This window comes from Cebus imitator, unplaced genomic scaffold (genome assembly GCF_001604975.1).
Source record: "Cebus imitator isolate Cc_AM_T3 unplaced genomic scaffold, Cebus_imitator-1.0 Scaffold129, whole genome shotgun sequence".
Classification (NCBI taxonomy): Eukaryota; Metazoa; Chordata; class Mammalia; order Primates; family Cebidae; genus Cebus; species Cebus imitator.
The window spans coordinates 4,884,507-4,898,223 of NW_016107444.1; the positions used below are offsets into that span (position 1 = coordinate 4,884,507).

Sequence of the window (13,717 nt, forward strand, 5' to 3'; positions counted from 1 at the left end):
AAAGCTGGATCCTCTTTCCACTTGCCCCACTGCAGGTCACTTGCTCGGGGCGGGTTGTCGGGATTATTTAAATTCAGGAGCAATACTTGGCTGACAAGCTTCTGCACTGCTGCAGGCTACGATCCTCATAGAGCGCCTGAAGGGTTATTACAACCGCCAGCATCTACAGAGGACAGCGAAGGAGCCTTACCCCTTCCCGAAGGCACCTCATTAGCACTGTGTATGCCGCCAAGGGAACAGCCCAGCACTCTCTAGGGTCCTTTTTTTTTTCTTCCTAAAATGAAGTGGGGGAAAAAGGCAGTGAAGCTCATAGCACAAAAGATATTAACCCATTCAAGCAAATGGCACAGCTCAGTTCCAAGTATACAAACTATCTAAAACTTCTTAATGGTCTAAAATATTACTTACTACCTGACGACAATGACCAGACCAAGGGTCTTTACTGCACATACAAGGTATTTCTTCTGTTTCTCATTGTATTACATGTGATGTGGGTAAGATCCCTTCATTAGAAGCTAGATTTTAAAAATTGAGAAATGACAATATGATCCAATACAATCTGACAGAGAAATCATTCTATTGATAATTACAGGGATAATATAGACACAATTATCTAAAACGTATCACATTATCTGGAATGATTCGAAAGCACAGAAAACACAACTCTGAGTGATAACTCAGGATAATTTGCAGGCACAAGTAATAGGCGGTAAGTTACCTAGTAAGACAAGGAGCTAAATAAAAATGAGCAAATGAGCAGGTACACTGATTTTAATGACATCAGCAATAGTTCCCTTCCAGAAGATTAGCCAAATTAGTGTCATAACCACAAGCACACTCCTGCAACCTATCAAATACAACCACAAAATAACTCAGGTGCCACAGAGAAAGATGAAAAAAAAATAATTTTTAAAGCAGAAACAATTAGGTTCTACTTACAGAATATACTCAAGATTGTCCAGATGACAGAAGTGACACCTTATTAAATTACTTCAGCCACTGTGAACAACAGTCTGGAGATATCTCAAAGAACTAAAAACAGAAACAGCATTTGAACCAGTAATCCCATTACAGAATTACCATTTGAACCAGTGATCCCATTACAGAAGTTCCATTTGAACCAGCAATCCCATTACAGAACTTCCATTTGAACCAGCGATCCCATTACAGCACTACCATTTGAACCAGCGATCCCATTACAGAACTTCCATTTGAACCAGCGATCCCATTACAGAACTTCCATTTGAACCAGCGATCCCATTACTGGTTATACACCCAAAGGAAAACAAATCATTCCACCAAACACACACACACACACTCCTATGTTCATCGGAGCACCATTCACAAGAACAAAAACATGCAGCCAACCAAGGTGCCCATCAGCAGTGAACTGGATAAAGAAAATGTAGCATGTCTCCACCATGAAACACTTCTGCAGCAACGCGGATGCAGTGGGGGCCATTATCCTAAGCCAATGAAAGCAGGAACAGGAAACCAAACACCATGTGTTCGCACCTGTGAGGACTAAACATGGGGTTCACACAGACAGAAGACAGGAACAAAAGACACCGGCACCACCACAAGTGGGGAGGTGGGACAGGAGTAAGGGCGGAGAAACTGCCACCATCTGGGAGGCAGGGTCAGCCGCACCCCAAAGCTCAGCATCAGGCAATCTATTCATGAAACAACCTACACAAGTACCCCCAAATCTAAAATAAAGTTGAGATTTTTAAAAAAGAATTAGTACATTACTAATCCAAAAGTACTTGATGCCCATGAAAAGAATCATGACCCATTAAAACCATGCCCTTACTTGATTACAGAATTCCACATATGGTTACACCCTGGACATTATGATCAGGAGCTGCTCCAACTCAAAAATCATAAATTGACACTAAATTTAACCTGCAAACACAAGTGCCTTGAATTATTCAACATGCCCACACAACCTTTACTATCACGACTCTGTCCTCTCCCCGGCCCCTCTTCCTTCCTTCCTTCCCTCAACAGATGGCCAACTTCACTCCCTGCCGCCTAATCCCTGGCCCATCATGTGATCACTCCTGCCCAAAACCTCACCTATCCGTCTCTCTTTCGCTGTCCCTTTACTCCGTTTGGGAAACCTCAGCCTCTGAGAAAGCCCGCTGCCCGTTTTCTCTGGGTCTGCTCTCAGACAACTGAGCCCTTAGAGAAAGCGGCTCCACAGGCAGAGTCCGTTACTGACTCTGGCTGGACATCCTCAGAGGACCTTCAGCATCACTCTCCAGACCTGCTGTTTCTCTTATCGCCACCCTCCCTGCAAAGGCTATTTCAAACCTTTGACCCTCCCACCACTTCACCTACTTTCCAGCATCACAGATAACGGGAATGGAAAGGAGAGAAAACTCATCCACGTAACGCCCTCTGCTACTCCTCCCAGCGGTTACAGCAGCACAGGCCCCTCCACTCCTCTCCCGACACGGGATCAGGGTCCTCCCGTTCCCACCCCGCCTTCCTCAGGGTCATTGGCTTATGAACCATCCCTATGGCTCCTAAATTTCCCACATCGTATCCCCTCTGGATCTTTCCTGTTTCCACCTGAACAGGGTCACGGCCTCTCACTTTGAAAACGAGACCCTCTCCATCCCTGGTCCCTTTTCACAGCCGTCCTCACTCTACACTGACTTTCTCAGTTTCCTCGCCTTCCACTAAATCCCCAACCCACTCCACCATGACTTCTTCTATCTCCCTCATTCCAGGGAAAATAAATAAGTATGTAAAAAGCTCTTTTTGAGTTACCAGTTACTTTCGTGTCATTAAATCCAGTAGACCCCTCTAGTCCTTTAAATTGGACCTTAAACTACATTCAGCCCTACTGACTTTCCCTTTCCTGAAATACCCACTTCTCTCTCCTAGTTTTGCTACCATTTTGCTTACTCCCATCCAGGCTCTCAGAATTCTGTCTTCAGTCTTCACTCAACTCTTCACATTTAAACCAGAGCAATCTTTCTGGCATGCAAATCAGCTGACATAATTGCCCTTCTTAAAACTCTTTAATGAGTTCCTCTTGCTCCTAGGATCAGGGTCAAGACCTGTGACTGGCAAGGAGCCCTTCATGGTCACATCCCTGGCAGTCTCTGCAACCCTGCCCCCTTCCTCACTTCTCTCCTGTCCACTGGCCCTGGTGAAGTCATGCATGAAGAAAGCACCTACTGTGCGCCAGGAGCTCTTCTTAATAATTGCCATAAACCATAACAAGGCAGATCAATTTTCTTCCTTAGTAGTGCATACTGGAAGATTGAAATTTTTGTTTTGTTTTGTTTTTTTGAGACAAAGTTTCACTCTTGTTGCCCAGGCTGGAGTGCAGTGGCATGATTTCAGCTCACTGGAACCTCCACCTCCCAGATTAAAGTGATTCTCCTGCATCAGCCTCCCGAGTAGCTGGAATTACAGGCATCTGCCACCACACCCGGCTAATGTTTTGTATTTTTAGTAGAGATGGGATTTCACCATGTTGACCAGGCTGGTCTCCAACTCCTAACCTCAGGTGATCCACCTGCCTTGGCTTCCCAAAGTGCTGGGATTACAGGCGTGAGCCACAGCAGCCACTGAGTTTTCTTTTTTTTTAAGAAGTAAACAAAATAAGTCAGTCAAAATAATGATGAGCACTATAAAGAAAAACAGCAGAGTAGGAGGTTGCAGAAAGACTGTAGACAGGCTGGCTCCATCTCAGATCATTCAGCCACAGAAAGGCTTTCTGAAGGGATTCATTTGAGCAGAGAGAAAACACAAACATCTCAGAAACAAATAACACAAGCAGGAGGAACAGCAAATGTCAATGTGGCGAGGCAGAACCACAGCAGAGTGGGTTTAAGGAACGACGTGAGGTGAGTCTGGCTGGGGGCAGTGAGTGAGGAGGCAGGCAGTGAGGAATTAGGTCATACAGGTTCTGGGGAACCAGCCCACGAGGGCCCAGATGGTAATGAGAGAGACTCTGGCTATGATAATGAACAAGGCAAGAAGACAGACATTATGGGCTAAAACAAACAAAAAAGATGAAATAAGAATCCCTGAACTCAGGGTGACAGGTATTCTCGACAAAAGAGAAACACACAAACTGGAAATGAGCTGTCTTAGAGCATTCTCTGCAGAATCACAGCCTAAAGCCTTAGGGTGTTATTAGAGTCAATAAGACTTAGCCTTGTGTATTGCATACGATTATCATCAGCTCAGTCCCCACGGGTTAGCACTGACCTGAGATTTTAAGGTTTATTGCAGTCAAAGTGACAATTCCACAAAGCCCTCATGTCCTGAAAAGTTATTTATTTTTGTAGATTGAGGGACTTAACTTCCTTTTCCAGTCTGCTATCATAAGATGTAGTTAAATGTCATGGCCACAGTATCATCCCTTTATTAAAATGGCCTAATTTGTATTCAATTAAAGTATATACCAAGGGCTGGGAGTGTTGGCTCACACCTGTAATCCCAGCATTTTGGGAGGCCGAGGTAGGCAGATCACTTGAAGTCAGGGGTTCGAGACCAGCCTGGCCAACATGGTGAAACCCCTTCTCTACTGAAGATACAAAAATCAGCCAGGCGTGGTGGTGCGCACTTGGAGTCAAGCTACTCAGGAGGCTGAGGCAGGAGAATTGCTTGAACCGGGAGACGGAGGTTGCAGTGAGCCACTGTGTCACTGCACTCCAGCCTGGGGAAGACAAGGAGACTCCATCTCAAAAAAATACAAACACCACACACCAAGGAAAGTTATTCTCTAGATCTACTTTTAGATCTAGCAGGAACATGGTTCTGTATGGTTCCATCTGCATAAGATTCTAGAAAACGCAAACAAGTCTATATAACAGAAAGCAAATCCGTGGGAGCAGGGAGACAGGAGAGCACTAAAAAGGGTGCTGAGGAAACTTTGGAGGCGACAGGTTCGTTTTCGTGTGTGGTGACGGTTTCACAGGTATATACATAAATGAACATTTATCAAATTGTGATCTTTAAACACATGTTTTGTATACCAATTATATCTCAAGCAGGAGGCAGGGAGGAAAAAACTACAGGACCAAAAAAAGAAGAATGAGACTAGACTCGTTCTCGGTAAGAAAGCAGACCAGGTACCTGACTACTCTTCCAATAAAAGCAACTGTTTTTATTTTGACATCCTTAAAATGCATCAAAGATCTGACAAGATAACAATGAATAATTAAGCCAAAAATCAGACAATTGAAAGCATGTGATAAACTGAGCACTGAAGTTTTCTTTTACTCTGGGGGCATATAAAACTTGGTAAGTCTGCCTTGAGGGTCCAAAATAGTGGTCAAGTAGAAATAAACTCTCCAGCCCTATCCCCAAAGAACTGCAGGGACAGGTACCTTTCACAAAACTTGGTGCACAGTGCACATCACACAGGGAATGTTCTCGTTATCATTTTGTTTATTTATTTTTTAGACAGGGTCTTGCTCTGACACCCAAGCTAGAGGGCTGTGGCGTGATCACAGCTCACTGCAGCCTCAACCTCCCAGGCTCAAGCAATCCTCCCACCCCAGCCTTCCAAGTAGCTGGCATTACAGGTGCACACCACTATACATAGCTAATTTTTGCATGGTTTTTAGATGACGTTTAACCTTGTAGACCAGGGTGGTCTCAAACTCCTGGGCTCAAGAGATCCTCCTGCCTTGGCCTCCAAAAGTGCTGGGATGGAAATGTCCTATTACATGAAAAAAAGACGGAGCAGGGAGCTACAAGTACTGACTGAGAAATATATCTATGTTAATTATTAAGAAATGGCTCCAGTGTTTGGCTCCATATACTATTCTGTTTTGTTTGTTTTAATGGCTAGTATCATCACTTATCAAAGTATCTTGACCTTGATGGAGCCTATGTTGAGAAATAAAGTTTACATTTTTATTGATATACATAAATGTGTATATCAGTAAAAATCAATATCTATAGATAGATAGATATACACACACACACATAGACACACACACATTTTTTTCCATTTTACTTTAGGTTCCAAGGTACACGTGCAGAAAGTGCAGGTTTGTCACATAGGTGTGCATGTGCCACAGTGGTTTGCTGTACCTATCAACTCATCATCTAGCTTTTAAGTCCCACATGCATTAGGTATCTATCCTGATGCTCTTCCTCCCCTTCCCCGCCAACCCTGACAGGCCCCGGTGAGTGTTATTCCCCTCCCTGTGTCCATGTGTTCTCATTGTTCAACTTCCACTCATCAGTGAAAATACGTGGTGTTTGGTTTTCTGTTCCTGTGTTAGTTTGCTGAGTATAATGGCTTCCAGCTTCATCCATGTCCCTGCAAAGGACATGATCTCATTCCTTTTTATGGCTGCATGATATTCCATCGTGTATACGTGCCACACTTTCTTTATCCAGTCTATCACTGATGGGCACTTGGGTTGGTTCCATGTCTTTGCTATTTGTAAATAGTGCTGCAATAAACATTCATGTGCATGTGTCTTTATAGTAGAATGATTTATATTCCTTTGGGTGTATGCCCAGTAATGGGATTGTTGGGTCAAATGGTATTTCTGGTTGTAGATCCCTGAGGAATCGCCACACTGTCCTCCACAACAGTTGAACCAATCTACATTCCCACCAACAGTGCAAAAGTTTCTTATTTCTCCACAGCCTCGCCAGCATCTACTGTTTCTTGACTCTTTAATAGATTGCCATTCTGACTGCGGTGAGATGGTATCTCATTTTGGTTTTGATTTGCATTTCTCTAATGACCAGCGATGACGAGCTTTTCTTCATGTATGTTGGCTACCGAAATGTCTTCTTTTGAGAAGTATATGTTCGTGTTTTTTGCCTACTTTTTGATGGGGTTGTTTGCTTATTTCGTTTAAGTTCCTCATATATTCTGGATATTAGCCCTTTGTCAGATGGGTAGATTGCAAAAATTTTCTCCCATTCTGTAGGTCGCCTGTTCATTCTGATGCTAGTTTCTCTTGCTGTGCGAAAGCTCTTTAGTTAGATTAGGTCCCATTTGTCAATTTTGGCTTTTGCTATTGTTGCTTTTGGTGTTTTAGTCATGAAGTCTTTGCCCATGCCTATGTCCTGAATGGTACTGCCTAGGTTTTCTTCTAGGGATTTTATGGTTTTGGGTTTCATATTTAAGTCTTTAATCCATCTTAATTTTTGTATAAGGTATAAGGAAGGGTTCCAGTTTCAGTTTTCTGCTGGTCAGTTTTCCAAGCACCATTTATTAAATAGGGAATCGTTTCTCCATTGTTTGTTTTTGTCTGGTTTTTCTCCCCATTGCTTGGTTTTGTCTGGTTTGTTAATCCTGAGTTCTAATTTGATTGTGCTTTGGTCTGAGAGGCTGTTTGTTATGATTTCCATTCTTTTGCATTTGCTGAGGAGTGATTTACTTCCAATTATGTGGTCAATTTTAGAGCTAGTGTGATGTGCTGAGACGAATGTGTATTCTGTGGATTTGGGGTGGAGTGTCCTGTAAATGTCTATTAGGTCCGCTTGGTCCATATCTGAGTTCAAGACCTGGATATCCTTGTTAATTTTCTGTCTCGTTGATCTGTCTAATATTGACAATGGGGTGTTAAAGTCTCCCACTATTATTGTGTGGGAGTCTAAGTCTCTTTGTAGGTCATTAAGAACTTGCTTTATGTATCTGGGTGCTCCTGTGTTGGGTGCATATATATTTAGGATTATTAGCTCTTCTTGTTGCATTGATCCTTTCACCATTATGTAATGCCCTTCTTTGTCTCCTTTGATCTTTGTTGGTTTAAAGTCTGTTTTATCAGAGACTAGGATTGCTACCCCTACTTTTTTTTGCTCTCCATTTGCTTGGTAAATCTTCTTCCATCCCTTTATTTTGAGTCTATGTGAGTCTTTGGATGTGAGATGGGTCTCCTGTATATAGCACACTGATGAGTCTTGACTTTTTATCCAGTTTGCCAGTTTGTGCCTTTTGATTGGGGCGTTTAGGCCATTTACATTCAATGTTAATATTGTTATGTTTGAATTTTACCCTGCCATTTTGTTCCTGGCTAGTTGTTTTGCCCGTTAGTTGACCCGGCTTCTTCATTGCATCATTATTCTTTACCATTTGGTACGTTTTTGCAGTGGCTGGTACTGGTTGATCCTTTCCCTGTTTAGTACTTCCTTCCGTAGCTCTTGTAAGGCAGGTCTTGTAGCGATGAAATCTCTCAGCAATTGCTTGTCTGTAAAGGATTTTATTTCTCCTTCACTTATGAAGCTTAGTTTGGCTGGATGTGAAATTCTGGGTTGGAAGCTATTTTCTTTAAGGATGTTGAATATTGGCCCCCACTCCCTTCTAGCTTGTAGAGTTTCTGCCAAGAGATCCACTGTGAGTTTGATGGTCTTTCATTTGTGGCTGACTGGACCTTTCTCTCTGGCTGGCCTTAGGATATTTTCCTTCATTTCAACCCTGGTGAATCTGACAATGATGTGCCTTGGGGTTGCTCTCTCCTTGAGGAATATCTTTATGGTATTCTCTGTATTTCCTGGATTTGAATGTTCGCCTGCCTTGTTAGGTTGGGAAAGTTCTCTTGGATAACATCTTGAAGAGTGTTTTCCAACTTGGATTCATTCTCCCCATCACATTCAGGTACGCTGATCAAGCGTAGATTAGCTTATTTCACGTAATCCCATAGTTTTTGGAGGACTTGTTCATTTCTTTTCACTCTTTTTTCTCTAATCTTGCCTTCTCGTTTTATTTCATTGATCTGATCTTCTATTGATTAGGCTGTTGAAACTTGTGTATGCCTCTCAAGGTTCTCCTGCTGTGTTTTTCAGCTCCATCAAGTTGTTTATGTTCTTCTGCAGGCTGGTTATTCTAGTCAGCATTTCACCTAACTTTTTTTCAAGGTTCTTAGTTTCTTTGCATTGGGTTAGAACATGGTCTTTTAACTCAGAGAAGTTTGTTATTACCCACCTTCTGAAGCCGGCTTCCGTCAATTTGTCAGATTCATTCTCTGTCCTCTTTTGTTCCCTTGATAGGAGTTGTGATCCCTGGGAAGAGAAGAGCTGTTCTGTTCTTTGGTGGGTTCATCCTTTTTGCACTGGTTTTTTCCCATCTTCGCGGATTTATCTCCCTTTGATCTTTGAAGTTGGTGATTTCAGGAGTCTCCGAGTGGACGTTTTTTCTGTTGAGGTTGGAGCTGTATCTTTGTTGGCCTGTAGAGGGTGCTGCTGGGGTCCCGGGTCAGTCAGGTTGCTGGGTGGGTGGGCCTTCCCGGGGTTGTTTGCAGGTGAGAGCGGCCCGCCTTCCCCATGGCGTCTCTCCTTCCCCGGCTGGATCTTCCTGGCGGAGGTCAAGCTGGTGTATTTGCTGCCCAGCTCTGGCACGCGGGCTTCAGTTTGAGCTCTGCGGAGGTGGGGCCTGCCGGGCCTTTCGGTCTGTTTCCTGCTTTCAACCCTGCCTGCCTCTGTGGGATGGTCAGTCCCCCTGGCCTTAGTCCAAACTCCCGCCCAGGTCCCTGCGACAACTTTCCGCGGGCGATGGGGCCGCTGCTCAGAGGTGCATCACTCCCCACGGCGCCCCACGGTCTGGCAGGAATCTCGTGGAGGTGGGTTGTAGGAGGGGTGAGGTAAGCATAGGATCCGAAACGGAGCACCGAGGGGGTGAAGTCCCCGACCCTCCGAGCCGGCTGCACGTTTCAGGTGCGGACGGCCCCCTCTCCCCGTCTTGATTTGCCCCCCTCGGCAGCTCTTGCCCTGCGCGTCTTCCCTGGGCTATTTTCAGAGCCCTATCAGTCCCACTGAAAGGAAGCCTGCACCTGTTTGGAGTCGTGAAGCCCCCTACCCTCGGCGTCTCAATCGCCGGGAGCTGCGTTCCAGTGTCACCTTCTCACGGCTATCTCGGTGCCCGGCCTTGTAAGCTATATTCCTAGGCATTTTATTCTCTTGATAGCAATTGTCAATGGCAGTTCATTCATGATTTCGCTCTCTGCTTGTCTATCGTTGGTGAATAAGAATGCTTGCGATTTTTGCACGCTGATTTTGTATTCTGAGACTTTGCTAAAATAGTTTATCAGCTTAAGGAGCTTTCGGGCTGAGATAAGCAAGTTTTCTAAATACAGAATCAGGTCATCTGCAAACAGAGACAATTTCACTTCCACTCGTCCTATTTAAATGCCCTTTATTTGTTTCTCTAGCCTGACTGCCCTAGCCAGAACTTCCAATACCATGTTGCCCCATATACTATTCTTTATAATGTAGAACTACTGAGTGAAAAAGCGTTTCTACCTGCTGCATAAAATCATACAAAATCTACATCTGGATTTATGTACATAGGCACAAAATTAATTCTGTAAATAGAAGAAAGTGTATTTTATAATATTGATATTACATTACATATAATTATAATATTTACTGGGGAACTAGACAGATCAGACACAAAACTACAAAAAGACTTCTCCCCAGATACCTTTCTTCACTTTCTAGTGTTCTAGTTCGTGAACATCTTGTCCCTTTGAAATACAAAATTATCTGAGAATAAATTCAACCAAAGAAAGATGTACAAAGCCATTCTGTAAAGAATAAAAGAATTGTAATAAATTTTTAAACATATTACTATATGGAAATACTACTTTTTGTGTACTGGAGGACTATGTAAATACCATAAAGATATCATTATTTCCCAATCAATACACAGATTCAGTGCAATTCCAAACATGATTTGGAAGATTCAAAATCATAATGATATTAGTCCTCCTCAAATTTATCTGTGTAATCAGTATAGTTTTTAAAAACAGACGATCTGCAGAATTGGACACACTGATATGCAAAGGGCCAGGAACAGTCAAGGCGCGCAGAAAAGGAATGAACAAAGAGGAGAGACCTACTACGTCAGCTCTCAGGACTCACCGTGGAGTTAAACAGGTTAAAATACTGACATTTTATGACAATCGTGGTAACTGCCTTAAAGTGATGATTGTTCAGAAAGTCATTTTAATTTAGATACTAACAATATTGAGGTTATGTAACATTTGAGCAAGACCTAGAACCAAAACTCAAGAAATACAATGCCAGTCGGGTATAATGGCTCACACCTGTAATCCCAGCACTTTGGGAGGCCAAGGTGGGCAAATCATTTGAGCCTAGGAATTCGAGACCAGCCTGGGCAACATGGAAAAACCCCTTCTTCACAACATGTACAAAAAATTAGCCAGGCATACAGAGGTGCACAGCTGTAGTCCCAGCCACCCAGGAGGCTGAGGTGGGAGGATGACCTGAGCCCAGGAGGTGGAGGCTGCCATGAGCCGTGATCATGCTACCGCACTCCAGCCCAGGAAACAGTGAGACCCTGTCTCAAAACAAACAAACAAACACAGTGACAGAACTTCCTTAATTGCTTATAACTTACCAGTATTTAAACTCGCAGAGTATGACATTAAATGACTAATCCATAATTTATCATATCTATTCCATATTCTTTTAAAACACACACACACACACACACACACACACACACATTAATGAAATATTAAATTTTGCCTTGTTGAATTCAGTAGCACTTCCATAACTTTAGATATAAGAAGTCAAATTCTGCCTTCACAAATGCCCACAGTCATGTTAAAAGCTTTATTTGCACAAAGCTGCATTTTATTTAAGCTGAAATGGAACTTTCTATGGAAAGAACCAATGGTCTCCTCTTGCCTGAAGGAGTCAAAGATGGCAGCAACCTTGGGAGTACCTTAGAGACTTTCAGTCCATTGGTTTTAAAATACGGTCTTCAAATCTCCTACATTTTACAGGAAAAGAGCCACTGGGAGGGACAGAAGGAGGGGGGCAGGGTAAGACAGAAAGAGACGAAGAAACACTGAGAAATTCTCCCCCAAGAGGTAAAATTTCTCCTAAGTTCCTCAGGCATGCTCTAAGGGGCAAAGTCAAAAATCTTTTATAGTATATTAATACTTGTCAGCCAGAGTATGTCAGAACATGTCAAACAGCAATAGAGTTAATCAGACAGTCTCACCTGGGTGGCTACAAGATAGATCAGCTCCCCGAGGGTTGGTAAAAGGCACTGTTTTAATTTGCTGTTCCTGAAGTTTTCCCTAATTAATTCAGTTAAGAGAACAATTGCCTGCAAACAGAAAAAAGTAAACTATTAAAAGCAAGATACTCTGTAAAAGTCACCATTTTTAAGAACTATTTTCCAAATTATTTTCAAAATATGGGCCTTATATTCCTGAAGAAAAATACAGCAACTCTCCCAGATGAAGCTTAGAAATATATCCAGTAAAATAAACACATATAGCCCTTTTCAGTTTATACAAATTTTTTTGACCCAGGCTGGAGTGCATTGGCATAATCTTGGTTCACTACAACTTCTGCCTCTTGTGTTCAAGAGATTCTTGTGCCTCAACCTCCTGAGTAGCTGGGATTACAGGCGCATGCCACCAAGTCTGGCTAATTTTGGTATTTTTAGTAGAGGTGGGGTTTTGCCATGTTGGCCAGGCGGATCTCAAACTCCTAGCCTCAAGTGATACACCCAGCTCGATGTCCAGAAGTCCTGGGATTACAGGAGTGAGCCAGTGCACCTGCCCCACTCTTCAGTTTATAAAAGACTTTCACTGTATCGCTGATTCTGAGAGGCAATGCTGCCCTGTCTGTAAAGAGTAAACAGAGGCTGAAAGAGGTTCCAGCAACTGGCCCCAAACCATCCAGTTCCCTTGGACAGCCAGGATCTGAAAACAGGTTTTACCATGCCAGCTCCCTGGTACGCTGCAGCACACCACAGTCTGAAAAGGTCTTAGATTGCATTAAACTAGTACACGATTCCTTAAGAAATCAGAGACTGGGAATGTTATACCACAGTTGTAATATAATGGAGGCTGAAACTCGGCAGCATGCCTTATCAGATCTAGTTAATTTCCTAGGAGTCACACTAAGAAAATCACATATACTCACTGCCAGAGTATATACACCAGAACACAAGCTAATCAAATTATAGTGGAGCCACAATTAGGACAGAACAGTTTCACAATAACACGTGCGGAATGGCTGCATTTGACATGGAAAAAAAAAAAGGATATAAAATAGTGTAGAAACACTTCTCCCAGTGTGACTCAGACTGTCTCAGCAAGTGGGCCCCTGACCCCCATGTATCCTGACGAGGAGACACCTCCCAGTAAGGGCTGACAGACACCTCATACAGGAGAGCTCTGGCTGGCACCTAGCAGGTGCCCCTTGGGGATGAAGCTTCCAGAAGAAGAAACAGGCAGCAATCTTTGCTGTTCTGCAGCCTCCGCCCAGGCAAACAGGGACTGGAGTGGACCTTCAGCAAACTCCAGCAGCCCTGCAGCACAGGGGCCTATTAGAAGGAAAACTAACAAACAGAAAGGAATAGTATTAACATCAACAAAAAGGACGTCCACTCAGAGTCCCCATCCGAAGGGCACTGACTTCAAAGGCCAAAGGTAGACAAATCCACAAAGATGGAAGAAACCAGTTGCAAAAAGGCTGAAAAATCCAAAAACCAGAACACCTCGTCTCTTCCAAAGGATCACAACTCCTCACTAGCAAGGGAACAAAACTGGAAGAAGAATGAGTTTGATGAATTGACAGAAGTAGGCTTCAGAAGGTGGGTAATAACAAACTCCGCCAAGCTAAAGGAGCATGTTATAACACAATGCAAGAAGCTAAGAACCTTGAAAAAAGGTTAGAGGAATTGCTAACTAGAAACACCAGTTTAGAGAAGAACATAAATGACCTGATGGAGCTG

The 13,717-nt window shown here is 43.2% G+C and overlaps 1 protein-coding gene across 8 annotated transcripts in view; it reads right to left on the minus strand.

Moving 5' to 3' along the window:
• The window catches only part of ULK4 (unc-51 like kinase 4), a 620,462-nt gene that overhangs the window by 519,263 nt on the left and 87,482 nt on the right, over nucleotides 1–13,717 (minus strand). For 7 of the 8 annotated variants that reach the window (XR_005202208.1, XM_037742907.1, XM_037742908.1 and 4 more), the window contains 2 exons: nucleotides 11,969–12,076; nucleotides 191–274 (listed from right to left, as the gene is read on the minus strand). Coding sequence is in view for 7 of the 8 variants with exons in the window: in XM_037742907.1 (XP_037598835.1) it covers nucleotides 191–274; nucleotides 11,969–12,076 (192 nt within the window). In the remaining variant the exon portion in view is untranslated. The remainder of the gene's footprint in view (nucleotides 1–190; nucleotides 275–11,968; nucleotides 12,077–13,717) is intronic. The other variant, XM_017540958.2, reaches the window with a different exon arrangement.